The 27,126-nt window shown below is 35.4% G+C and overlaps 2 protein-coding genes across 3 annotated transcripts in view; one reads left to right on the top strand and one right to left on the bottom strand.

Moving 5' to 3' along the window:
* LOC134229867 (nuclear pore complex protein Nup133-like) overlaps window positions 1-25,507 on the bottom strand; it is a gene marked incomplete at both ends in the record, with an annotated part of 42,164 nt that extends 16,657 nt beyond the window's left edge. The window contains 9 exons of the mRNA XM_062711650.1: window positions 5,223-5,290; window positions 18,364-18,425; window positions 18,783-18,842; window positions 19,708-19,821; window positions 20,262-20,372; window positions 20,695-20,760; window positions 20,908-21,132; window positions 21,328-21,431; window positions 25,386-25,507. Of these exons, the coding sequence (XP_062567634.1) occupies window positions 5,223-5,290; window positions 18,364-18,425; window positions 18,783-18,842; window positions 19,708-19,821; window positions 20,262-20,372; window positions 20,695-20,760; window positions 20,908-21,132; window positions 21,328-21,431; window positions 25,386-25,507 (932 nt within the window). The remainder of the gene's footprint in view (window positions 1-5,222; window positions 5,291-18,363; window positions 18,426-18,782; window positions 18,843-19,707; window positions 19,822-20,261; window positions 20,373-20,694; window positions 20,761-20,907; window positions 21,133-21,327; window positions 21,432-25,385) is intronic.
* On the top strand, window positions 348-4,637 carry LOC134229865 (E3 ubiquitin-protein ligase TRIM71-like). 2 transcript variants are annotated; one of them, XM_062711648.1, is made up of 2 exons: window positions 348-389; window positions 2,313-4,637. In XM_062711648.1, exon 2 carries the CDS (start codon window positions 2,327-2,329, stop codon window positions 4,016-4,018), a length of 1,692 nt encoding a protein of 563 aa, XP_062567632.1. In that variant the 5' UTR covers window positions 348-389; window positions 2,313-2,326; the 3' UTR covers window positions 4,019-4,637. The 2 variants fall into 2 exon arrangements, with proteins under 2 accessions (XP_062567632.1, XP_062567633.1); XM_062711649.1 differs by having other exon boundaries at window positions 368-384.
* Window positions 25,508-27,126: the final 1,619 nt, after the last annotated feature.

Below are 27,126 nucleotides of genomic sequence, written 5' to 3'. Positions count from 1 at the left end.
TTCAAATTAGTATTTCAAATAATTTAGTTACGAATTAAACTATTGGTTTTGAGATCATGTAGTGGAATCCAACTTTCATCCATAATTGTTGTTTGATGAACACTTTTGTGCTATTGTTAATGGGGGGGGAATGTTTCAGTGATCAGTTTTCCTTAAATTTCTGATATCATGCCAAGAGATTTTCATTATTTTACTGTCAATATTTTAAAAATCAAATATTGAAAGGAGTAAAGCTTGTCACAGTCAAAAACAAACACAGAGCTGAGATTTAAATCCCTGCTATATATAGACCAGGAAGTATAAATACCTGGTAGATAGCACAGGTAACTAGGTCATGTGATCAGAACAACACCCACTTTAGTGGCAGCCATTACTGTCGTAAGAGTCAGGTAATGTTTATATAACAAGTTGCTGTCCTTTAAAAAAGGACTGCAATACGTGGACCATAGGCATGTCTTTTCTAACTGAATTTCAATTAAGAAAATTTCGAGGTGTAAGGAATATTCATGTAGGTTTGTTCATTTTTTCTACAATGATCTGCCTACTTATAACTGATTGTAGTCTCAAAGCAAAATTGTGAAATTTTATCTCGGATTAGCGACCTTTAGTTTTGTCAGTTTAAAAAATCGGGTTATTTTGCTACGTGTAACTCATACTGTCTTGGACTTGACATCTGTTCTGAAATTAAATCAATATGGAAGAAATTTATCAAGAAAAAAAATAGAGATCTGATGGTTTACGAGAAGCACAGCTCTGTAGTATGCAGATTTTTTGTCGGAGCCCCCTCTCCCCCCCCAACACACACACATTAAAAGCTGTTGCTACAGACCTTTATCAAACGATATTTTGTTAGCCGAAACACTAAATTATTTTGCGAGCCTTGATGCACAAAACTAATGCCGGCGAAAACTTGCTAGAATCTTTTAAAAGCTATCTCTATTCGTTGAATGACGTTTTTCATTCAAATTGTTAAGTTACATTTATCTATATACTGTATAACCTCTTAAAATGCTTGTACCACAGAATCAATGTTTAGTTTGTATATAAAAGTGTATTTAAAAAGAGAGAAAATCGGATCTGCCAATGAAAATGTAAATGCGATATGCAGAATTAAAAGCGCGATTTGCCAATGAATTGTATATTTTAATTCGAATGGGGCGAATTATCCTACGGGCAAGTTACCTAAGGTGCGAAGTTTCTAGTATTCTCGCGCATGCGTAGCCTGTCGTTTGCCCAGGGCATCCGGTTTAACCTCGCTTATATATTTACTGCGTGGACCTCAGGGTCCACGCAATAATTATCTATTTAACTTTTTGATATTTTGGTGAAAAATTTACCTAATTAGTATATAGTTAACAATAAATACATGAGGATAGCAATTGATATTTAGCTATATGTTTATTTTATAAAATGAAAAAAAAACCTACCAAGGATTTTAAAGGTCAATGAATAAAGAATTCATAATTCTGCTCTGAGTTTTATGAAGTTACTTCATGTGGACAACTCAGCTCCATCTCTCCACATATTTCATAATTAAGTACAGGGAGAAGTGTTAATCAAAATAATTATGATACAAACATTTTGCTTGATAATAGTCCTTGAGACAAGAAAATTCCAAAGATGCAATGTATTTGCAATACATGTATGAGACCAAAACCCCACCCTGGGGCATGAACCCATGGACTTTGTATTTTACTGTTGGTCAAAAATTTAAAATAATACACAATTATGGACTTCAGTGTAGGTCGATATGTGGTTATAAGGACTCATGGCAATTGATATTGACTTAAGACACAGAATTTCAAAGTGATAGCGACCCAGCCTGCGATGTCGCTATCATTTTCTGTGTCTGAGGTCGATATCAATTGCCATGAGTCCTTATAACCACATATTGACCGTTCACTGATGTCCATAATAGTTATATTATATAATCACTCAAAGTGAATGCACTGACACAGTCCTAACTAAACAGACTTGGCTGTCATTACGTCACAATGGTTAAAAACACGCACATACTATGACGTCACGTTTTACGTAACTTCAGTGCAACCGAATGCTGTGTCGTGCGTTATCATTTTCCGCCGATGCGCTTTCGCGTTGTTATCACAAAAGGAGGAATATCACGTGACGTCCTTTCAGCCAATGAAAATTACGAAAAAAATCTTCTTATATAATAATAATAAAATAACATTAAAACTCTGTAATTGAACAGATAATTTGCCAAACAAATAACCCTAAAAATCAATTTAAAATATGTTATGTTTTTCCTACTGAGCTTTATTCTAAAGCCTAATTAATTCTATACTTCAGAGTCAGAAGTTAAACCATGGACCCCCGTACCAGTGCCCAGGACGTGATGCGATGTGACCTGTGTGAGACCGCTGTGGTACAGATGCACTGTGATACATGTCTTGTCAACCTGTGTACAGCTTGTGTAGGAAAACACATGATATCTGATGAATCCAAGGACCACAAGGTCGTCAAATTTCAGGCCAGGAAATCCACCCCCCTCTACCCTGGATGCAAATCTCATAGCAAACAGCAATGTACAATGCACTGTGATCAATGTGACATTCCTGTTTGTACAAAGTGTCTAGCATCTGATCAACATCTGTGTCATAAATTATCAGAAATCTTACAGATTGTGGATGAGAAAAAAGTCAAGATTTTCAAAGAACAAACTGAATTAAAGGAGAAAATTTATCCAACCTACCAGGACATTGCCTCTGATGTACAAAACAGAATGAGTCAGTTAGAAAAGGAATATGGAGATCTCTCAACAGCCATAACAAAACATGGAGAGGACTGGCACAGAGAAATTGACAAACTTGTCAAGAAACTTAAAGCTGAAGTTGATGAGATGAAAAACACACAGTTACAAACTCTACAAAAACATCTGGATGAAATAAACAAGGCAATGTCTGAAATCAAGGATAAAATAGATTTAGTTGAAATAGCTATAAACACTAATGATTTGTCAAAACTATTTAAAGTCACTTCAAATGTAAATATATACAGAAGCCTTCCACAAAAACTAGTACCAACTTTATCCAAATTCATTCCAGAAAAAATTCAAGGAGAAAAACTCAGTAAATTGTTTGGAACATTATCATCAAGTTCTTTAACTTCAGATAAAGATGGCTACAGCATGAAGACAACACAGAAATCATCAGAAGCTGGATCCTCTCCTCCAGTCAAACAACTTCTTGATGAACCAGAAACTGTTACCACCATAGACACTGGGTATGATAGATACCTTTTCAATGTGGCCTGTCTGAGTGATGAAGAAATCTGGACAAGTGGAAATGAAAACACCATGAAACTCTACAGCACCAATCAGGGATCACTACTCAAGTCAATCAGAACCAAGTCAAGGAACAATCCAACTGACATAGCAGTGACAAAAAGTGGAGATCTAGTTTATACTGATTATGGTGATAGAACTGTGAACATTGTGAAGAGTGAGAAGATAGAGGAGATGATCAGACTACAGAACTGGAGACCTTGCTTTGTCTGTAGTACCTCCTCTGGTGACCTCCTGGTTATCATGATCAGTGATGATTACAAACAAACAAAAGTTGTCCGTTACTCTGGCTTCACAGAGAAACAAACCATTCAGTTTGATGATAAAGGTAAACCTCTCTATTCATCTGGTTCCTATAGCAGATACATAACAGAGAACAGGAACCTGGATATTTGTGTGTCTGAATGTGAAGCTAAAGCAGTAGTGGTGGTCAATCAGGCCGGGAAACTGAGATTCAGGTACACTGGACATACTCCTGCTCCAAAGAATCAAACATTCTATCCACGAGGAATTGCCACAGACAGTCAGAGTCACATCCTTACAGCTGATTGTTACAATGACTGTGTCCACATCATAGACCAGGATGGACAGTTCCTCTGTTACATAGATTGTGGACTGAGTGAACCCTGGGGACTGTGTACAGATACAAATGACAATCTGTTTGTTGCTCATTGGGAGAACAGACAAGTGAAGAAAATAAAATACATGTGTTGATATTAGGGCTGTGTATTGATCAAATAAAACCTATATGACACAATACAATACAACTTAAAAGCCACTATGCAGTGTATCAATGCTTTTTAATTAGTTGTATCACGTGTATTTGAAAACTTCCTATAAATTAATTTTTAAAAATAATGATCCGAATCTTATCATCAGAGAGAATTTGTAGTTAACATGGTTAAGTTGTTATATGATTAAATTGATGCATGTAGTAACATTACAAATTACTCTAAATGTGATGAGATCAAATGTAAGGAATGACATTCATTTTTGTACATGTATATTATGTCCTTTATTACTATGACCAAACAATGGCTGAAGAAACCATATTAGTTCTAAGAACCACCACTACAGGTGAACACAACCCATCCTGTAGACTATCATATAGCATGCTAGCATAAAATTGTGTAATTTTGGATGCAAATGCAACCATTTTAGATACAACTTGGAACACTGAATGTCTGGTTTATATCATTTTTGTTAAACCACTTTGAGCAATTTCTGTATGGTAAAACATGATGATGGTTATTATGAAGTCAATGGGACCTACATGTATGAAATCACTTCGGTATATCTGTAATACATTATATCCATATAAGAAATTTGTTAAATCAAAATAGCTTGGGATCCAACATAACCTCGATATATCGGTAAATTTGCTATATTCCTGTTTTTCAAAACCTAGTTTTAATAAATTCATGATTAATATACAAATATGGACTCAATGTAGGTCAATATGCATTTATAATGACTAGGGGTGCAACAATACGCCTACCCCATGATACGATACGTATCACGGTATTCAGTTTACAATACAATACATATCACGATACGTGACATATTGGGTTAAAAAGTCCAACGTTTGTCATCATATACTTTAAACTAAAAAAAAATTATCAAATGTTCATTACACTTATTACGGACCAATTGAACTGAACCGTGATATCAGTTTCAGGTATCGTGAACCGAACTGTGGAGAAATAAACCGTGGTATACCGTCAAACGGTTTATTGCTGCATTCTAAATAAAGACCCAGGGTGACAGATATTGACCGAAGATACATAGAGTATATTGACCGTGGGTGCTATTATTCACTTTCAGCGCTCGTTATTCTAAAATAATTACTTCGTATTAACCAATCAGATTGCCGGATTTCACGAAGTTATATAATATTCCTTAATAAAGTCTATCTTACCTAATCCAAAGTGTACAGTCAGGTCTACATCCATATTTACACCCGCACCAAGAAATACAACTCCTTGTCTGAAAAAAGAGAAAAAAGTCAGCGTGTTTGAACAAGAGGCATCTGCAATGAATAGTTGCTGAGAAAACTGCGAATTTTTTTTTAACAGACACAGACAGATAAACAAGGGTAAAACAGTATACACCCCTCTTTGGAGTGAGTGTATTTAAGGAATGTTTTAACTTTCATGTGAGTTACTAGTGTGTGAATCACACAGACTTGTCGCAAGCATTTTCATGAAGTGCACCAGCGCTTCATGAAAAATATGCCTACGTGCAGTCTGTCGATTCACACACCAATAATTCTTTAAAATTGACTTCAAAACATTCCTTACATTTACATTTTATATGTTTGGAGGCACCAAAAGTATACTTTATTTGAATTTCTCGCTGCCCTATATTCTTATACTTTCATTAACATCGCTGTAGACTAATTGTGACGTCACGTTAGCGCATATTTCTCCGTGTATATTTCTACACATCAGTATACACAAAAATGGTTTTTAAATCAATTCTAGAGTTGGCTTACTAGAATCAAAGTACTGAAAGTACTGGGAAGCGCTAAGCATATTGATTTGAAATTCGTCAGAATTATTTTAATTTTAAATGTCCTGTTGTATTGAATTTTAAGCGATATTTTGACAGTGTGATAGCGCTAGGTCGAGCACAGTTGTCAAAAAGTACATGTATGCGAGTCCTGAATATGTGAACCCCGTTGGGATAATTCAATTCAATTCACTTTATTGACAATTACCATGTCGGCATACAGTCATGAACATGAATAACATTATACAATTATTGAATTTTGATGAGGTCTCCTCGTGTCTATACAGACCTAGGATATGAAATTCATCAATGTCTCATGCTTTTTTTTTCAAGCATTATACATTATCTTCGTATGTAAAAAGATCAATCAATTTCACTTACAGTACTGTACACGAAATTGCAAGAAAATATTTTTGCATGTAAAATTATTTTCTTTTCACATTGCCTTGTAGGAATCTATAAGAGGTCGTATTTGCGTATAAATTGCAATTTATTGGAAGGGATATGGTAATCCAGTTATTAGATGAAATTTAAACTCTAAATGTACATGTATAAAAAAAAATAGCTATACTTTTGCTGGAAAATGTATACATTGTATTTGAAAAAAAATGTGAACACTTGAAATGTCGCTAAAATTCCTCTCATTTACGTGCAACACTGAAAGATAAAATCTTCTGGTGATCGTATTTAATTATAAATAACAAATTCATTCTGCGTTTAATACAAGTTTTTTTCAAATTGAAGATTGGCATCATGTATGTAACAACGTCATATGACAAAACTCAATGTAAATGAATTGAAATCCGTAGAATTAACAACCCTTTATGTCAAAGATAATATGTAAGTATACATTTTAGTATAAAGATATTATATTTATCTTTGGCTGCATTTCATTTCCGGAATTTTTGGTAATTATCAACTTTTCATTTTCGACATTTTTTAGTTTTCATTTCCAACATTTTTTTGTTTTCATTTCCGACATTTTTCAAATACATATATACGTAGTACCTATATTAACAGATTTGATAACTTTACTTATGAAAAATTTAAAGGATTAAATAATAAATAAATCATTGAAATCTAATTTTGTTAATCTATCAGTGACTTGGACATAAGTATGGTGCTGTCACCGACATTTAATTTAGTGCACATTAAATGTGGTGAAAAAGTTTTATGCTCATTGAACATTTTTACCTAGACTTAGTGCTAAATGTATGCATATATGTAGAGATGTTTTTTTTTTATCTTTTATTAATATTTTGGTACTTTTAAAATTCCATTTTCTTTTACTTAGATACCATTGAATTGCCGCACAGGTAAAATCCGGAAATGAAAAGAAAATTATGTCGGAAATGAAAACAAAAAAAGGTCGGAAATGAAATTTAAAAATGTCGGAAATGCTATGCATATTTCCGGAAATGAAATGCAGAGTTATCTTTTGATGCTATCCTGTAATCTCTCATTTTCAAATATATGATTTATAGCGTACATGTATTTGCAGTAACATTTGTGTTGATTTACAATACCTGTCACTCAATAGTAAATGATACGTTTTTGCAATTAAAATTTTACACTTTTCTTCTTTGGATTAAAAATACCTCATTAAACCCCCAAAAGTATTTTTGACTATTGTTGAAATAATTTAAAATGCTTCAATATTTTTTGCGGACGCTTGATGCTTTTCACCATTTTCTACTTGTGTATGTTTGATCTTCACCAAGAAAGAAATACAATATTAATCTCAAGTATTAATAAATCTTCATGAAGGTATACAACATTATTTTATTCTGTTTTTATTGAGTCTTCATTAAGAATTGGCAACACAGCTGAGACACATCTTTACATAAACTATTTATTCCTAGTTCCCTACTTCAAGTATTACACCGTTTGCTTAAGGATTTCCATCCCTAATGGGACCTGATTCTCTACCCTTAAATGTACGACAAGTACATAATACACTGATATCATATTAAAGCATTTTATAGTGGAAAAGGATTGTCCACGAGAAAGTTTTAAAAATGTCATTAATTAAGCATCTGTTAATTAACAAAGATTGCATTGAAGTCTATGGGGAAAAGCGTTTTTTTTTTTTTTAAATAAAAATTCAAATAATTTGAATATCAATAAATCCTGCGGTGGGAAGATGCGTTGAAAAATTAAAAATAGAATGACAATTGAAAACAATTTTTTTACCGGCTAATTTTTTTTTATTGATTAAAAAAGGGGAGATAACTCTTACCAAAATTCAAGGTCATAAATTAGGACATATCCCACTATACATACTAATAGTAATAAATGGGAAGTATGTCTAAATAAACTGAGTATTCAATGCCTACATATCAGTTAAGTATTTAATTTCACTGAATTTGTTCCCATTAGGGTTTGAATACCTTAACATTTAACTTATTATCAACGCCCAAACCCTTATATGCTGGTGTTCCCCAGGGCTCAGTTTTAGGACCACTTTTGTTTTTAATTTATGTTAATGATGTTGCTGATAATATGGTTACTTTTTGTAGATTATTTGCTGATGATAATTCTTTGCAGCATTCGTCTCATAACATGAAAATAATTGAAAGAGACTTAAACAAAGATTTAAATGCTCTCGAACTATGGTCTCAAAAATGGTTATTGAAATTCAATCCCTCTAAAACAAAAGTAATGAATGTTTAGCACAAAGAAAAATATAGAATATCCTAAGCTTCTATTTCAACAATGTGAATTAGACTTCATTACTGAACACAAACACCTCGGAGTACTATTTTCACACGATGCCAGTTGGTCACCACATATTGATAATATACTGTCTATTGCTTACAAAAAATTGTTTCTTTTAAAAAAATTAAAATTTAAAGTAAATCGAAAAACACTCTCACTCATGTATACATCATTCATAAGACCGCAACTTGAATACGCTTCGGTGGTGTGGGGGTGTTGTCAACAGGGCGATAGTGATAAATTAGAAAAACTTCAACTTTATGCAGCTAGAATTGTAGCAGGGTTAACAACTATAGCTTCCAAAGATTCACTTTATTTTGAAACGGGATGGGAACCGCTTAGTTGTAGAAGACAAGAAGCTAGATTAAAAACAATGTTCAAACTTCATAATAATTTAGTGCCAGAATACTTAATGGACATCCTTCCAAATATGCGCTGTAACACATCTATCTACTCGACAAGAAATTCTCAAAATTATGATATTCCAAAGTGTCGATTACAAACTTATAAGTCTACGTTTATTCCTACTGTAGTTAACGAATGGAACTCCATTCCACTTGAAACTCGAAATTTACAGTCAATGTCGAAATTCAAATCTAAAATTAGTAATAAAAAATCTAGATCTGCCCCACCTTCTTACTTTGATTACGGTAACAGAAGACTTAATGTTCTTCAAACCAGACTACGACATAATTGTGTATTAAATAACGACCTTTATAGATGCAATTTAATATCAAGTCCTTGTGCACGTGCGGTAAAGTTGAGGACACATATCATTATTTTTTCGTATGTCCAAAGTATGTGAACGCCAGAAATGAATTTTTAAATAAATTTTTACAATTTGATAAAATCCACATACTAGATACACGTCTTATTATGGGGGGTTGAATCACTGAGTGCTGCAGAGAATGAACGTCTCTTTTCTTTTGTTCAAACATTTATTAAGCATACTGGTAGATTTCCTTGTTAATTACTGTACCAATATTAATATATGAATTTGTTCGACTTTTATATATTCATACATAATTATGCAAAATGCATCAATTTGTTTACTTTTGCAAATTCTGAATCCTTTATATAGCATGTTTAACTGTGACAATATCAATGTGTAATTTACATGTATAGGGAGAGAACGTTATAAGTATTCAGTACTTGTGCTCAATCCCTTTGTAATTATATTACAATAAAATATTGTAACGGGGGTGGGGGCAATCCTCTACTACTATTGGACCGCTCTCCCACTCTATATATAGGGGCTGTCTTATCTTTCGTGGCAAGGCTTGCGTTACACAGCTCAACCCGAGCTCAGGAGGGCTAGTATGGCACAGTGGTTCAAAACTCAATACTCTTTAATCTTATATCACAACACTAAATTATCTCCCTTTAATCAATGAACTCAGATAATACACCACTGCCCAAGACCTATAGACCTCCTATTATTAACCCGCGCTCTCTAAGTTACACTAAATTTATAAATGCACGAAATCTCTCAGTTTTACTTCTCTATTTGTCAAGCTCGTTACAACCTAGACCTTAGGAAGTCACTAAAATTCTTTAATACCCATTTATCTCATTACTCTGTTCTTACTCTTTTATATCCCACAATTTCCATCTTGTTGGAAAATCACACTTTGATAAAACCTTGTAAATCTCTGTACTTGAAATGAGACAAAATACAGTTTTACAATTTATCATAAGAATTATCTCTCAAATGAACAATCAACAAACAAATTCTAAGCTCTGTCTATGTCACCTATTTGTCCTAACCTATCTGTCTAAAACTAACTTCAATGCAACTCACAAAACGCCTAACTCTCAAAACTTCCTCCCAGACCTCCTGGATGAAAGTAAAAACCAGTAACTAAAACTTAATCCCTTAAACCTAATTAATTCCTAACAAATTTGAAATACCAGTAATTCCTGCAAATTTCTTAAGTCTGAATGCCAGTTAAAAACAGTAGCAAAATTTAGAAATACACTAGCTTCCTTAGCTAAATGTATAAATTACCTAAACAATTTTAAGTATTTCTAAAATTTAACAACAATTTACCAAAAATTCAAACAACCAGCAAAATTTAACCAAGTCCAATTCTCAGTTAAAATTCACTAAATCCTCACCAAAACTTCCTATAAAATTCCACAAATATTCTAAAAGTTCCTAAAAATCCTTAAACTAACCCTGGCTCTTCTTAAAATAAAACTAAAAAGTCATTATTACATCTAAATTCAAAACGCCCAACCCATACTAACTCCTTACCCCTAAAACACGACTTCTCTAAACAAACCAACCTAGCAGAAGAGCAAAAATTCCTTGAATCTCTCTCTTTTATACAAGAACATGACGTAAAAGTTGGAAACTGTTGGACATGTTGGAAAACGTTGGAGAATCTCTCGTGACATTTCCCGTAAACAGCAAAGTCTATAGAAAAATCTAATAACTACATACAAGACAACTTCTCTGAATGAAAGTAATCTCCAAATACCTTCTTAGATTAAAACAAGTAAATTAATCTCCATTTAAATCAACAAATAACACAATTAACTCCAAAAATCCGAAAACTATCGTAACTTTTATGATCGGGCTCGACCTACACAATTTACGACCGCCAAGTTCGTAAACAAATCTACCAGTTTGCAACAGGACATTAAACTGCCAATAATCAACTGAAAACAAGTTAAACTTCAAGAAAACATGATTTCATCTATAAATCTATGGTTAATCTTCTACAGAAGACCAATTAAAGTACCTGAAACATGAAGTAAGCTAAAATAACAGCACAACTTTACTACTGCCATGATCAGCTGATTTCTACGTAACTCAAAACATGTGCACAAACTATTTCAACTCATGTAAATCACTTAAACTTGTCAATAATCACCTATCAATTACATGCAAAGCATAAATTAATACATATTCCTGCATGTCAAGTAACTATAACACATAGATTAAAAATTCATCTCAACTCTCCTACAAATGTCAACAATAATCAGGTTCAATAACTCTGTATAAAACTTATCTGTCAAATCTCTGGACCGTTACACTACCCTCCTCTCAAACTATTTGTGTCCTCACAAATGACTTATCTCAAGTAAATGTCAAATCTAAACATTAAGGTCAAACTGTCTACCTTACAATGTACAATCATCAATACATTACAATAATATGACATAACATCTGAGATTAGAACTTTGGCTATAATGTACACATATCAATGCTTTAATTTACCGTCCTTCATTCTTTCCTAGAATAGAATATCACTTAGCACAGTTCCATTCAACACAATTCCATTTAGCACAGTTCCATTTAACACGATCACGCGCAGTTCCTGGTCCTTCTCATCAAGGCATCGTCTCGTCAGATTACTTCTTCCCGTCAAGCATCACTGTCTGGTCCTATGGTCCATCTCTGCTTGGCTCATCATCATCACCTCATACCATCATGGTAATCGTCAAAGCTGTAAAACGTTTACCTTTGTGTTCTCCTTATGTGGATCCTCTGTGAATGATGGGGGTCTTGCTCCACCAATGCCCCCTTCTCCTGTCCCCTTCATGGCGAGATTCCTGATGATTCCAACGTTGGTTTCCCACTGCACAGGTAAGGCTGTGGTGAAGGTTCCATCGTTGCCACCATAGACAGTGGATTTTACAGATGGCAGTATAGCCGGTATCCTTTCCTTGACTTTGAGGTAACATCAATATGTCTGATCCTAAGTCAAACTTCTTAGTTTTGTCTTCTTCATCTCCCTGGATGATCACGGTGTTCACCTCTTCCTCAGAGATTTCCATGCTGATTCTACTACCCATAACTTCATCATTATTCTCAACAACATTATCTGCCATTGTCTCTGGATATCTAGCAGCAAACTTTTCCAACGGTTTCACTGTAAAACCTTTTGACACTTCACTAAACTCATCCTCTTCTCTATCAACAAGTACTGGTACATCCACAATCATTTCTGATTTGGAGGGAATCTGATAATCTTCCACAGCACAAACTTTCCCCAGTGGGCTGGGTTGATGGTTCTGTATGCAAGGGATGGAACAATCATTCAACAGGATGACACCCTCATGAAGATTAATGGCTGGTCCACCTGGACCCTTCATCAGCACATCTAATCCCAATAAAATTTCATCTTCAATTTCAGCAACAACTAACTCTTCCTCAAACTTCAATTCTCCTAATTCACACTTGAACTCGGCTTTCCCGATCTCCTTCAGAGGTTGGCCATTTACACTGGTTAACATGTAAGACTTCTCTAAGTGGGGTCGTACATCCTCAGGGATCTTCCTGTAGGCTCGGTCTGACAGCACCGTCCGGATAGCTCCCGTGTCGACTGTGAGCATGACCTTCATGCCTTGAATCTTCCCTTTTATGTAGATGCCCTCACTCCTCACGAGTTGTCTTGCAATTTGTGTGATACCTTGATCACCAAGGGTGGTTACTCCTGTTGGTTGTGTTGTCTCCTGCATTTTCCTATGACCGTTATCTTTCCCTTCAGTTTGGGTCACTCCCTGGTCAACAGGAGTGACCCTCTCTAGTTTGACGACATGTGGGTCAAATTTGGAGAGGAACTTTGCATCAAGGTTTCATCTCCACTTGGCTGGATATCGTTGGGTCGTTGTTGATTGGTAGTACTATTGAGTACTCTGTTGGAATCTCCCCTCATTGTTATGAGTTTTCTGTTGATTCCTCTGTGGACAACTCCTGGCAAAGTGTCCGTTTTGGCCACAAGCAAAGCAAATTCCATTATTTACTCTGCTTGTTTGAGGATCTGCATGTCTCCCGGGTGCTGGTAGGTTACCATTGTAAGGCGATCTTACATTGAAGTCATAAGCGGGATTTTCCCTCCTCCCTGGCCATTGGTTAGAATCAGATGATCTCTCTTTAGACTGTGTCTGTAGCTGAGATCTGATCCTTTCATCCACCAACTGATTTACCAGATTTTGAAGATCTCCTTCCTGTATGGTGATGGTCCCTGGAGCACCTGTTTGGGATTTCTGTTGTGTAGACGTCCATCTCGATGACTGCTTTACCACTGGCTGAACTGATTTCTTAACAGGTTTCTGCTTGACTGGAGCATTGACCTGTCTTGTGGGTTTCTTTTCCTTCCTGTCACTGTCTTCTGGATTATGGGGATATCTGGTGGTCTCCAAGTAATGTACCACGTGATATACAGCATCCTCGATTGTCTCGGGCTCCTTATTCAGTTCCACATAAATCCTTGTCTTCTGGTCTCGAAGTCCTAGGAGGAATCTCTGTAACAAATCCTCCTGTCTGATTGAGATGCCTCTGTTTTTGTAAGCTTTGTCATACAAACGTTTAAGCTCAGCAGCATAATCCTCAGCTGATTCACCAGGCTGTTGGTTTCTGCGAGTAAACTGCATTATGTAAAGTTTGGTAGTCTCAACTTCACCAAATCTGCTTTGTAGCTCCTTCAGTAGGCGTTTGTAGTTACTTAGGACTGAGGTGGGTAACTGTCCGTATGCAAACTCCCCAGCTACTCCTTGTAGCCTTGGGAGGATTTCTCGCAGTTTTTCCTCCTGTGTCCAATGCTCAATATGGGCGACAGCCTCAAATCTGTTGTACCAAACTTCCCATTTTTCAGCCGTTCCTGTAAAAGCTGGTAACTTCACATTTGATTTCTGGCCTTTGTAGGTTGGTTGGAAAATCTCACTGGTCCTGACACTGCCATTTGATGACCGTCTCCTGGGTATTGGTTCTATCTCTTCCTCTGAAGATGAGGGGGATTGATTCTGGTCCCTGAATGTTAACTGGGTTTTCCTCCTCTGATGTGCCATGCTCCTCGCAAGGCAGTCAGAGGACTTACCATTTTCCAGTTTCTTAGCAGCGTGGTCAGAGTTCTGTTGGTCAGTGAATCCTGCAAAGGCTGTCTGGATAGCTGATACAATCTGACTGGTCATTTCCTTCAAGGCTCCTTTTACTGCATTGTAAATACCAGGTGAATTGTCTCCCGCATCGTTGGAAGAATTTCTTGTAGGAGTTGGTTGTTCTGTTAGATCAGCGTTTCCCAGCCTCCTCCGTAATCCAGGTCTTCCAACATGCCTCACTGGTGTAGGCCTTCTCACTTCATGTGGATCTGCCTCTCGCCTAATGCTTGGTAGTGATGGACTGCTTCTCATATGGACTTCAGCTCCAACGTTGATTTGTGGTCTGACAGTATTTGGCATGTCATCTTCCTCAGATGACCCAAATTCATTTGCTGTAGTTTCATAATCTGTTTCTCCTTCAGTGACAGTTAAGGCTTCAATGTTCATCTCATCATCTGTACTCTGCTGTATCTCCTCATGATCAGCCTGACTTCCCTCACGTCTAGATGTTGTTGAGGCTTGTTGTCTCCTCTTCACCATTTTTGTAGTTAGAGATGTTCGTTTCACTGGATTTGTGGTACCAACACTCCTTGGTTGGAAGTACAAATCCTACCGGCGACGCCAAGTGTAACGGGGGTGGGGGCAATCCTCTACTACTATTGGACCGCTCTCTCACTCTATCTAGGGGCTGTCTTATCTTTCGTGGCAAGGCTTGCGTTACACAGCTCAACCCGAGCTCAGGAGGGCTAGTATGGCACAGTGGTTCAAAACTCAATACTCTTTAATCTTATATCACAACACTAAATTATCTCCCTTTAATCAATGAACTCAGATAATACACCACTGCCCAAGACCTATAGACCTCCTATTATTAACCCGCGCTCTCTAAGTTACACTAAATTTATAAATGCACGAAATCTCTCAGTTTTACTTCTCTATTTGTCAAGCTCGTTACAACCTAGACCTTAGGAAGTCACTAAAATTCTTTAATACCCATTTATCTCATTACTCTGTTCTTACTCTTTTATATCCCACAATTTCCATCTTGTTGGAAAATCACACTTTGATAAAACCTTGTAAATCTCTGTACTTGAAATGAGACAAAATACAGTTTTACAATTTATCATAAGAATTATCTCTCAAATGAACAATCAACAAACAAATTCTAAGCTCTGTCTATGTCACCTATTCGTCCTAACCTACCTGTCTAAAACTAACTTCAATGCAACTCACAAAACTCCTAACTCTCAAAACTTCCTCCCAGACCTCCTGGATGAAAGTAAAAACCAGTAACTAAAACTTAATCCCTTAAACCTAATTAATTCCTAACAAATTTGAAATACCAGTAATTCCTGCAAATTTCTTAAGTCTGAATTCCAGTTAAAAACAGTAGCAAAATTTAGAAATACACTAGCTTCCTTAGCTAAATGTATAAATTACCTAAACAATTTTAAGTATTTCTAAAATTTAACAACAATTTACCAAAAATTCAAACAACCAGCAAAATTTAACCAAGTCCAATTCTCAGTTAAAATTCACTAAATCCTCACCAAAACTTCCTATAAAATTCCACAAATATTCTAAAAGTTCCTAAAAATCCTTAAACTAACCCTGGCTCTTCTTAAAATAAAACTAAAAAGTCATTATTACATCTAAATTCAAAACGCCCAACCCATACTAACTCCTTACCCCTAAAACACGACTTCTCTAAACAAACCAACCTAGCAGAAGAGCAAAAATTCCTTGAATCTCTCTCTTTTATACAAGAACATGACGTAAAAGTTGGAAACTGTTGGACATGTTGGAAAACGTTGGAGAATCTCTCGTGACATTTCCCGTAAACAGCAAAGTCTATAGAAAAATCTAATAACTACATACAAGACAACTTCTCTGAATGAAAGTAATCTCCAAATACCTTCTTAGATTAAAACAAGTAAATTAATCTCCATTTAAATCAACAAATAACACAATTAACTCCAAAAATCCGAAAACTATCGTAACTTTTATGATCGGGCTCGACCTACACAATTTACGACCGCCAAGTTCGTAAACAAATCTACCAGTTTGCAACAGGACATTAAACTGCCAATAATCAACTGAAAACAAGTTAAACTTCAAGAAAACATGATTTCATCTATAAATCTATGGTTAATCTTCTACAGAAGACCAATTAAAGTACCTGAAACATGAAGTAAGCTAAAATAACAGCACAACTTTACTACTGCCATGATCAGCTGATTTCTACGTAACTCAAAACATGTGCACAAACTATTTCAACTCATGTAAATCACTTAAACTTGTCAATAATCACCTTTCAATTACATGCAAAGCATAAATTAATACATATTCCTGCATGTCAAGTAACTATACATGTAACACATAGATTAAAAATTCATCTCAACTCTCCTACAAATGTCAACAATAATCAGGTTCAATAACTCTGTATAAAACTTATCTGTCAAATCTCTGGACCGTTACAATATGTTCAAACCAAACCAACATTTAATCAGCCCTATTTCTGTCCATTGCTAAGAACGTGATTTTAGCATTTTTCGCCATATCCTGCACACTACAAGCACAATTTTAGAGCACAATATATGTAATCCGAGAAATAAATTTACTATTTGAGTGGATTCGTTGAAAACACATCCACCACATGCTCTACATGTCTGTACAGTCCGCCTCAAACTGCCCTTCCTTTTGAATTATGTACAACACAAGTATAGACATTAAAAAAGACCGTCCTTAGATCTAAATGCATTCCAGTCTGTTACTAATTGATACATAGATACGAAAATCAACTTCACTGATAAATTTCAGCATGGTGCAAGATGTAAATAGAAAGGCTTGTTTTAGTTACATTGCCTGAAATAATTGTCTAGAAGAAAAAAAAAAATTATAGTTTATATGGATATATAAAGAACGTACCATATTACAGACCTGTTTACCCATATCAATGTCTCTCAGTATTTTTGATTAGATTTGTCCGTGAGATTTGGCATTTGCCAGTAAGATTTCACATTCAATCAATTTTACATATATAAATGGAGAACAACTGCTTTTCTGAATACTAAAACATGGTTTGATAACATGGTCATGATCGTTTCATAACACAGTGTTTTGGCAAACCGACATAACTGTGTTTAAAATCTTTTTTAGCTATTAAAAAGCGTGAAACTGAGACAGATCATAACGAAAACTAATTTCTCAATTCCAAATAAGTGTATTTCTTATTTCCGTATTTTCATAATAACAAAACGTGAGACGTATTCTGGACTAAAAATCCGTACAAAATACGGCGAAATCGTAAGAGTAAACAGGTCTGCATATTATGTAAGTAGTACATGTACATTGTAAATCAATGTTCTGTGATTTTTTTTACTGAATAAATCACTTCCAGTTTGAGATTTAAAAACTTATCAAAATCGCATCTGAGTTTTAAATCATGTACCGGGTAGGTATTGAATATTCAATCACTATATTGCATGTACATGATAATATACTTTTGTAATTAAGTAGATTTACGCTGACAGAAAGCGCTTTGCGCTGCGCTTAGCGCTTAAAAAGTGGAAGGAAACTGTGTGTGTCATGGATATTTTACTCTTATTAAATTTGAACATCGATGTTATCATAAATTCAATACAGTTATCATAGATTATTTTAATCAAAATTAAGCGTATACGTTGGAACTATTTCTTCTCTGATTACCTTTGTTTAAAAACCCCGGATGAATATTATCGGTACTCCTCTGACTTTATCTGTGTTGAAATTATAACCATATTATGAGAACCAGTTTATATGTAAAAATAGAGAAGGGGAAATCCATTGTATTTTTATAATCAAAAGAGTTGCGAGTTATGGAACTTGTTTAGTGGCGCTGGAACCGCGACGGAAGTGAATTTACGCTGCCAGAAAGCGCTTTGCGCTGGGCTTAGCGCTTAAAAACACAGTGAAGGTAAATTAATACTTCTACTTATAAGACAGGGAAATCTCAGACTTACTGTGTGGGCTGCATGTCCAATAACCAGGTCTTTAGCTGTGTCAGCTGACGGGAGTCCTGGTTCTGTACAACATAAAACAAACTGGATTTAACATCTTGTATATTACTCTATTTCCTTTTTATGATCATGAAGTGTTGTTTACCGTAATGACACTGACCCATTGGAATTGATGTTTGTACATTTTTCTGCTAGTTTTTACTATTTTAAAATTGAAACCAGCTTTCTCAGCTAGAAAAAATAGAGAGAAAACAAAGTTAACAAAAAAAAGTTAAAAGCCCTTTGTAATTAGAAGTCATACATAGGGCAACTATGAAAGTTAGAATATGTAAGCAAGAAAAATTTTCTGCCACAGAAAGCAATAACGTACAGTGTAGTTCAGATAACTTGTTATGTAAATCAAGAGTTTACTAAGACCTTACCCAAACTTTTTTGGACAGAAACTCTCTAAACATCCTCTCAACGTCAATCTGATAAAACAGCTGGATAAAAAGATTTGAAAAATATTATATACATGTAACATCAGTATACAAGTAAACTGTTCACCTAATTTTATATATCCATATATTATTTTTGTGAATTGTTAATAAAAAACAGTGACTGAAGTATCTTATGGAATTTAAGTCTATTAAAGTTATGTACTGGATCTCTGACATCTCTCAAATGCATGTGTAACGAGTAGGAGAAAATGCAGCGGACAAGACTGGGATTCAAACCCGGGCCCCCTGAAACTCTGGTCAGGTGCTCTGTCAACTGAGCTATCTGGCCACTGGTGATCAAACCCGGCTGACCACCACATTCCTCCCTCCTTAAAGGTATTTGGCCCTCCAAAGACCCCAAATCAGGGTCATCCCTGGCAGGCCTCTCACCTGTCAATTCCAGGGCATGATCACGGCACCAAATGTAAAGGGAGAGGAGAAAATGCAGCGGACCAAACCGGAATTTGAACCTGGGCCCCCTGAAACTCTGGTCAGGTGCTCTGCCAACTGAGCTATCTGGCCACCGGCGATCGAACCCGGCTGACCGCCACACATGTAGCAGTTTATTTAAAATATTGAAAACTTTTTAAACACTTGATTCCATCATGTTCTTGTACACTTAAACAGGCTTACAGCAAAAAGCCAGGAAAACTATTCTGATATATCATAAATGTAAATTGTATCTGTTAAATTAATGAAACAGTTTGATTAAACTTGACTTCACTGTACACTTTAATTCATCATATAAATGCTTTCTATAACCCTAATTAACAGTACAAGTACAAACTCCATACTGTTTATAGGTGGAGTAATTAAGTGCTTCTAATATTCCTAATTAATAATAAAATTGCAAAAAGTCAAAAGGAACCTTTTCTATGAGGGGCTGAGAGATGACCCATTTCTGGAACTGTGTCCCAGATAAAACATAAAATGGCCGCTCATCCTCATCTTCACATTTCCCACACACAACGGCCTGCAGTGGCTACAAATAAAGGACAGTCTGTCAATAAAAGTAGGTAGCTTTGAGTTTCAATGACAGTATAAATTCAAGCAAAACATATTCATTATTAAAATGCTTTGATGCCACTTATGTTCTCTATTTCCTTTTTAAGTTCTCTCGAACTTAAAGCATGTATTATTTACGTAATCAAATCTGACATCTAAATGGAGTTCCCTGTTAACATGGTAGGTTAAATCAGCTTTATTCCATTCTGAGTTTATATATATTTAATCAAAACAGACTTACTGCCCCTGAGGGTTGTAAGTTGGAGACCCCGAATATAAAGGATGACATTCGTCTCTCGATTATATATATTTAATCAGAACAGACTTACTGCCCCTGTCGGTTGTAAGGTGGAGGCCCCAAATATGAACGACGACATTCGTCTCCCGATTATATATATTTAATCAGAACAGACTTACTGCCCCTGTCGGTTGTAAGGTTGAGGCCCCGAATATAAAGGATGACATTCGTCTCCCGATTCCTGAAAACATTCCTTGTGATCCCTTCAGAGCGTGGCAGGTCAACATGTTCTACAGGAAAAATGATAATATTTGTTATCCAGGTCCAATCGAGGGCATATGAGGAATTAAATTCACTTAAATATTCCATACATCCGCAGGCCTAACATTAAAAGTATATGAAAGCATCTGGAAATATTATTCTAAAATACCTGCAAACATTAAATAATAGTTCACAGATGATGCCGACAAAGACCTGATTATACTCCATTAGGAATGCTTTATGAATTATTTAAACAAGAAGACAAATTTGACTTACCTGCCCTAACATTAGAGAAAGGTGAGTAAATCTGAAAGGCTTACTTGGATAAGTTTTTAAACTTGACTTTAATACCTGGCCTGGCACTGGAGACAGAAGAACAAGAGAACTTGTGGTGGTAGCCAGCAGGCATCCAAACGGCTGAAAAATCAATGTATCTCATAAATTACATTCCATCCACTCTATGACTTTAAGGAAAGCTTAGCATACAAACTCAAAATAAACAAAAAGGAATCCCATCTAAAGCATGAAAAAATCTTCATACACAAAATCTCGAGAAATATTTACCTCAAAGTTAACGACGCTGGCACACTCATCACCTCTGAGCTCTGCGCTGATTTCTGTGGACGAGCCTTCGTAGGCGATGTTTGGCCAGTACCTGACGATGCCCTCGGGTGACACAGCGATACAGGAAGCCGACTGCTTGTCCGTATGGCTGGGGATGACACAGACTCTGTCAGCATTGTGGGCAAGGTCGCTCGGTGGCAAGGTCAGTTCCTTACAGAAAATGCTCTGAAATAACAGAGAAACTTTCCAAAATATTAAACTTTGTACTTAATATTAAAAGGCTTGTATCTAACAACTAAGACATGAAAAAAAATAACCACTTTGATTTTTATCACTCTGTTGAGAAAAATAATTTTACAATTCCTTGAAAATGTTAAGTTCACAGAAAGATCAGTGAATTACATCAAGGACAATGCTTACCCTGGCACTTTGTCCTCCCTTGTATCTCCAGACAAACAGTTTCCTCCCCCCGACCAGCCACGCCCATCCTGAGGGGTCGACCTTCACCGTTATCTCTGTATGTTCTGTAAAATTAATCAGGAAATTATACACATTCATCATACTGGCTTACAAGTATCACTGTAAGAGGGAAATACTTTACAGGGCTCTTGATTCTCTAAATCTGGGGCCGATATTCGGCCCCGTTCCCAATGCAAAAAAGGTACCTTTTTTCCCAAAAGAAAGGTGTAAATTTCCCAATTTCCATAGCAAAATATTAATTAAAAAATAAAAGTCCATGAAACTTAATCGCAAAAAATGAAACTAAACAAACCACACTTGCAAATGAAAGTGAAACTGTACTAATATTTTATTAGTTCGCGCCAAATGCATTCGTAAACTGTTTCGGGGAACCAGGTTTTTGTTTTTACAAAAATGTGTACTAATTATGAGTGCAGAGTATCTTGTCATGTAGTTTTGACAAAAAACATCATTTTGGTTTCAAAAATAGACATTTCATTTAAACATTAGTAAGCTGCACCTAGAAACATACCCACGCTTCGGGATGTTCAGTCTCGCGCTGTATTGGTAAGCAAAGTTATCCATGTGATTGAGGAAATTCGGGAATATGTGACTAGTGACTGTCCCTCAGAAAGACATATAACCACAATATCAACACTCAAAGATAGTAATGACAAAGCTAAATAAATGTACTTTCATAAATAGCGTACGTACCCATGTTTGCTCTGTTTAACTGTTTATTCAAAACCAGAGTTAACATGATGACAAGATGCTAGAAAAGCAAAATTTGAGGGTTTTTTAAATGAATTTTGGTTATCCAACTTTTCCCAAAATGACGATAATTTTCCCAATTTGAATGGCCCCGGCCCCAGTCCCAAAAAGTGGTGTGAGAGCCCTGGACTTTTATGCTATTAAGAAAGTTCAATATTTACATTCGCTGTTTTTTTCCTACTAAGCCAACGGTGAAATTGATATGAAAATCGTTCTCGTGTAAACTCACGGGTAGAAATATACACGGAGAAACGTGCATAACCGTGACGTCACAATTGGGCTACAGCGACATTAGTAAAAGTATAACAATATAGTGCAGCGAGAAATTCATATACTGAGTATATTTTTAGTGCTTCAAAACATATGTAAATATAAGGCCTTAGGAATGTTTTTCAGTTTAGTGTGAACTAGAACTGTCCAATAGGGACAAATACCCCCAGCTGGGTTTTTCAGAGAAGATGCCAATTCAAAAATACTTTATGGATCAAGAGGTGTTCACAATTTACTTACAAAAATTTGCAGTGAAATATAATTGCTCATCATGTTTCTTAATGAATGAAACAAAGGTGCAACCAAATGAAACATCAATAATAATACATTGTAATTCCATTGTAACATTTTTTTTTAATTTTTTCATTTTATTTTTTTTTTATTTCTGCATTAAAAAAATACCGGGTATATTGCAATTATGTGTTATGTCACTCTGCAAACTGATTGTTGAAAAAAAACCATTATACAAAATCAAATTAATCTTGATATATCAATTTTGAAAATAAAGAGCTGGTCATCCAGTAATGAAGTGCTTTGACAGACAATAAATTACAATTAAGAGAATAAGAGAAGACAGATCTTTAATTCTTGTGCCTTATTCCCTGGAGATTAGATAACACACACGCTTGATAAGAGATATGCCTTAACAACTTCCTACACCAAACTCATTAATTTATCTTTAACTGGATGCATGTCCAGTCATTATTCCCAAGAGACAAATGAAATTACATTATCTTCTGTGCAATGTAAAAACTGTTTTTAACACTTGATGATGTTTCTTTTTTTTTTTAAAGTTTTTATGAGTAGTTTTAAGCTGTAGTATTTTTGAACAGATATTCTAGATTCTATATCTCAAATCTTACACATGAGCCCAAAATGAACAAGTCAATTAAAATAAAAAATAAAACCTGTAAAATGCAAAAAAAATTAACAATAAAGTGCCGCGCCACAGCATGATACGCCCGTCAAAAAATTACAATTTTCTTGAACAGTTTAGGTGCAAGAAAATCACATCAACTTTGATTCTAAGATTTCGATGATTTGTCATTTATGCATCCCCTGTGATGTAGGCATCAATTATAATAAATATTACATCACTGATAGATTTCTGTGCTGGTTGTGTTAGACCTTGTCAAATGCCCATCATCAAATTAGTCTTAACAACTTAATCTATACCAAATTAATTTTGAAAAAAAAGGCTGGCCATCAAATGACATATGTTATAAACTGACCAGCAGTTCTTCTGTCTAATCCCCAAAGGGCTGCTTAATCAGAGAGACTGAGACAGCTAGCCTTCCTACACTGAACTCATTAATTAATCTTTAACTGGATGCTTGTCTACTCATTACTACCAAGAGATGAATGGGTCTGCACTATAATATGTTTTTAAAAACATATAAAATACTCTCAGATTTTTTTTTTTTGGTTGAGATTTAATGTCCGACAGGTTTTAGTATGTAATTCATATGGACATGCTGATTCAACCCCACCCCAAAAAATTAGTTTTTAAATTAATAATATTACATAATATCAGATTAGTCTATTATGCAATATCAAATTAGTTTTAATTACTTTTCATCAAATTCATTTCAAAACTTAAGCTAGTCAACAAGAGCTATTTTTAATCAAACAGCCAGGCTTACCCAATTTGCCCAATTCTCAAGGGATATAGATAACGCCAATGCTCTGTCAATAGCTCCTCGCACTCAAAACCCATTAATTTCTCTCTAATTTGACATGCAATTTTCTGTTATCAAAATTCTTCTTGACCAGTGCTTGATAATTACACTCATGGGAGACATGGGATTTCTCTAACATACATTATATTTGTTTTAGATTGCTGTCAAGTATATGCTTAAAAAAAATAAGTATTTTCTTGATTTAACACTTTTTTAATAAGAACAGTGCAATACTCTTACATTATTTGGGATGTGTAAATGAATAGTAAAAAGACACATTTTTTTTTTAAAAATTCACTTAAATTAAAGGTCACAGTGACCTTGAAATAGGTCGCGACACACCTTCTACCTAAGATGCATAAACTGGCCAAGTTTGATGATTGTAGGTCTTATGGTTTTCTAGTTATGGGCCGGAAAGGATTTTTCCATATTTGGCTATAACTTCTTAATTAAAGGTAAGAGCGACCTACTTTTTGTGCGCGACACACCTTCTACCCAAGATGCATCAGATGACAAAGTTTGGTAATCCTAGGCCTAGTAGTATTAAAGTTATGAGCCGGAAACGAAAAAGCTAACAGACAGACGGACAGACGGACAGACGGACGGACACGAAGCCTATAACATAATACGTCCCGTCTTAAGACGGGCGTATAAAAAGAGTTGAAAATTCCAGGTGCAAACCTTCATATGGTGAATAATAAGTGTACAAATTTTCAGATTAATCCTTGCAATAGTTTCTGAGAAACGGTCCAGACAAAACCACAAAATAAAAATGAAAAAACACCTGTAAAATACAAAATAATAATCCAATCAAGATGAAAATATCAGGTGCACAACTTCATATGGTGAATAATATGTGTACAAATTTTCAGACAAATCCTTCTAATAGTTTCTGAGTAATGGTCCGGACAAAATCTCGTCTACAGACAGACGGACACACGGACATGGTGATTCCAATATACCCCCCCTAAACTTCGTTTGCGGGGGGTATAATTATTGGTGTGAGAATCACACAGACTTGCACGTAGGCATATTTTTCATGAAGCACTAGCGCGCTTCATGAAATATGCCTCGTGACAAGTCTGTGTGATTCACACACCAATAACTCACACAAAACATAAAAACATTCCTTAAATATCAGCAACAGGTGCAAAACATGTATCAAAGATGTACTTGCTAGCATTATCTGCGAGGGCTAAAGCCTCAGTGATGAGGACTGGGAGAGGAGTTTACCACTTTCTGTAGGCAAGTGCTAGAGCTTAAGTGATGTGACCCATTTTTACCCAGTTTAACACTTACTATCAGCAAGGGCTAGGGCCTCAGTAATGAGGACCGGGAGAGGAGTCCCGAACCCCTCAATCCGATACCCCTCTGTCTCCTCAATCAGCTGGGAGGTCTGAAGAGATCTGTTGGAGTGGGCTCTGAAATATAAATCAACATTAAAAATCAATAAAAATTGGTCAAGTGTCCCCCCCCCCATTTCTTCATTGTTCAGGAGATACATGTATGTCCATTAATTAGAAGTTACTAAAACCTCGGGATCAATCTGATTCTCACAAACATTGGGGACATACAAAAAACTGACTTCCGAAATTCGATTTTGATGTAATAAACATTTATGCAGATTTCTATTATTATATCTATTTGGGGGATGGGTCCCAAACTGTTGGTAGTTTTTCTGGTGTCTAGAAAAAAAATATTTACCTGAAGCAATTACACAGGTCCAGTCTATAGACTATTTCTACCTACGCAGCTATTAATAGCTACCTAGGTATTTAAAGCTACCAAAAGTAGCTATATTTAACTACTTTATATAATTTCTGCATTTTGCGACCAAAAGACCAAATGGCGCAACATGGTGAATACCATATTTTTTGATACGGTCACACTAATGATGAATACAACAAAATTTTGGCGAAAAAATGATTACTTCCTGAATCGGCAATTTTACATTAGTTTCTATGCAAAATGATAAAATGGGAAGTTTTCATTTTTTGGCCAAATTTTTGTCATATTCATCATCAGTGTGACTGTATCAAGAAATTGTGTGCTCACCATGTTGCGCCGTTCATGCCTTTGGCCAAAAAATGCAAGTAAAGCAGAAAGTAGGTAAAAATAGCTATTTTAGGTAGCTTTAAATACCTAGGTACATTTTAGCTATTAATACCTACGTAGGTAGAAATAGTCTTTGTAGGCCTTTCAACTAATTTTTCAAGTTGCACATATGGTAAAAAACATTGTATAGGTAGATTTATAGGTACATGAAATTATCAAAAAAAGATAATAACTTATGCATTCTTTTAATTACATCATTAAAAGGTTTAATCATTTATAATTGACTTTTCCGATGTTGTGTTTAAGGACAGGTAACTCAGGTGTGAAAAATGACCAACTTAGTGCCGATTTATGAGTTATCGTTTATAGGAATGACATATAGGCTGCTTCAGCATTGGCATTGTTATATACACAAATGGGTTCCTTACATTGTTTTGTACAAAAAGTTTTGACCAAGAGAAAGAGAATGCCTTCACTCTACCTGAAATAACAGGGTCAAATGAATGGGGAACAGACTATATTCAATAGTTTTAACTCTCTTTGACGATTATTTTGAAGAAGAAAATTTAATGTCATGTTTTTGTGTTCGCGCTTTTTCGCTTCCTGTGTAAATATATATATTTTTACAAGTAAATGCAACAATTGATCATCTTATTTGTGTTACTGAGCACGAAGGGGAACGACCGAGTATAAAAATTTAATTATGTTAGAACTGAGGAGGGTAGATTTCACTTTTTATTTTAATTAAAACTTTTAATTATATGCAGTAAACCGGTGTCCGCCCTATACAGTAAATAAGTTCAACATTGGTGCTAAATTTTAAAACCACTGGATTCTACTGAGAGCAAAGAAACACTTGGGAAATGCTAAAAACTGCCTTGCATGTAAACAGTAAGATACCCCAAGCCTGCTCTAAACAAGTTTCAGCAGTGAGTTATCGTTCATAACACCGACCCCTAGCGGCAGTTGAAAGGCCTAGTCTTTG

The sequence above is a fragment of the Saccostrea cucullata genome, unplaced genomic scaffold, assembly GCF_032062105.1.
Source record: "Saccostrea cucullata isolate Sc308-1 unplaced genomic scaffold, CSIRO_AGI_Scuc_v1 ctg10713, whole genome shotgun sequence".
NCBI classification, from domain to species: domain Eukaryota; kingdom Metazoa; phylum Mollusca; class Bivalvia; order Ostreida; family Ostreidae; genus Saccostrea; species Saccostrea cuccullata.
Note: the sequence above shows the minus strand (reverse complement) of the source record. Positions and strands in the feature narration are given on the sequence as shown.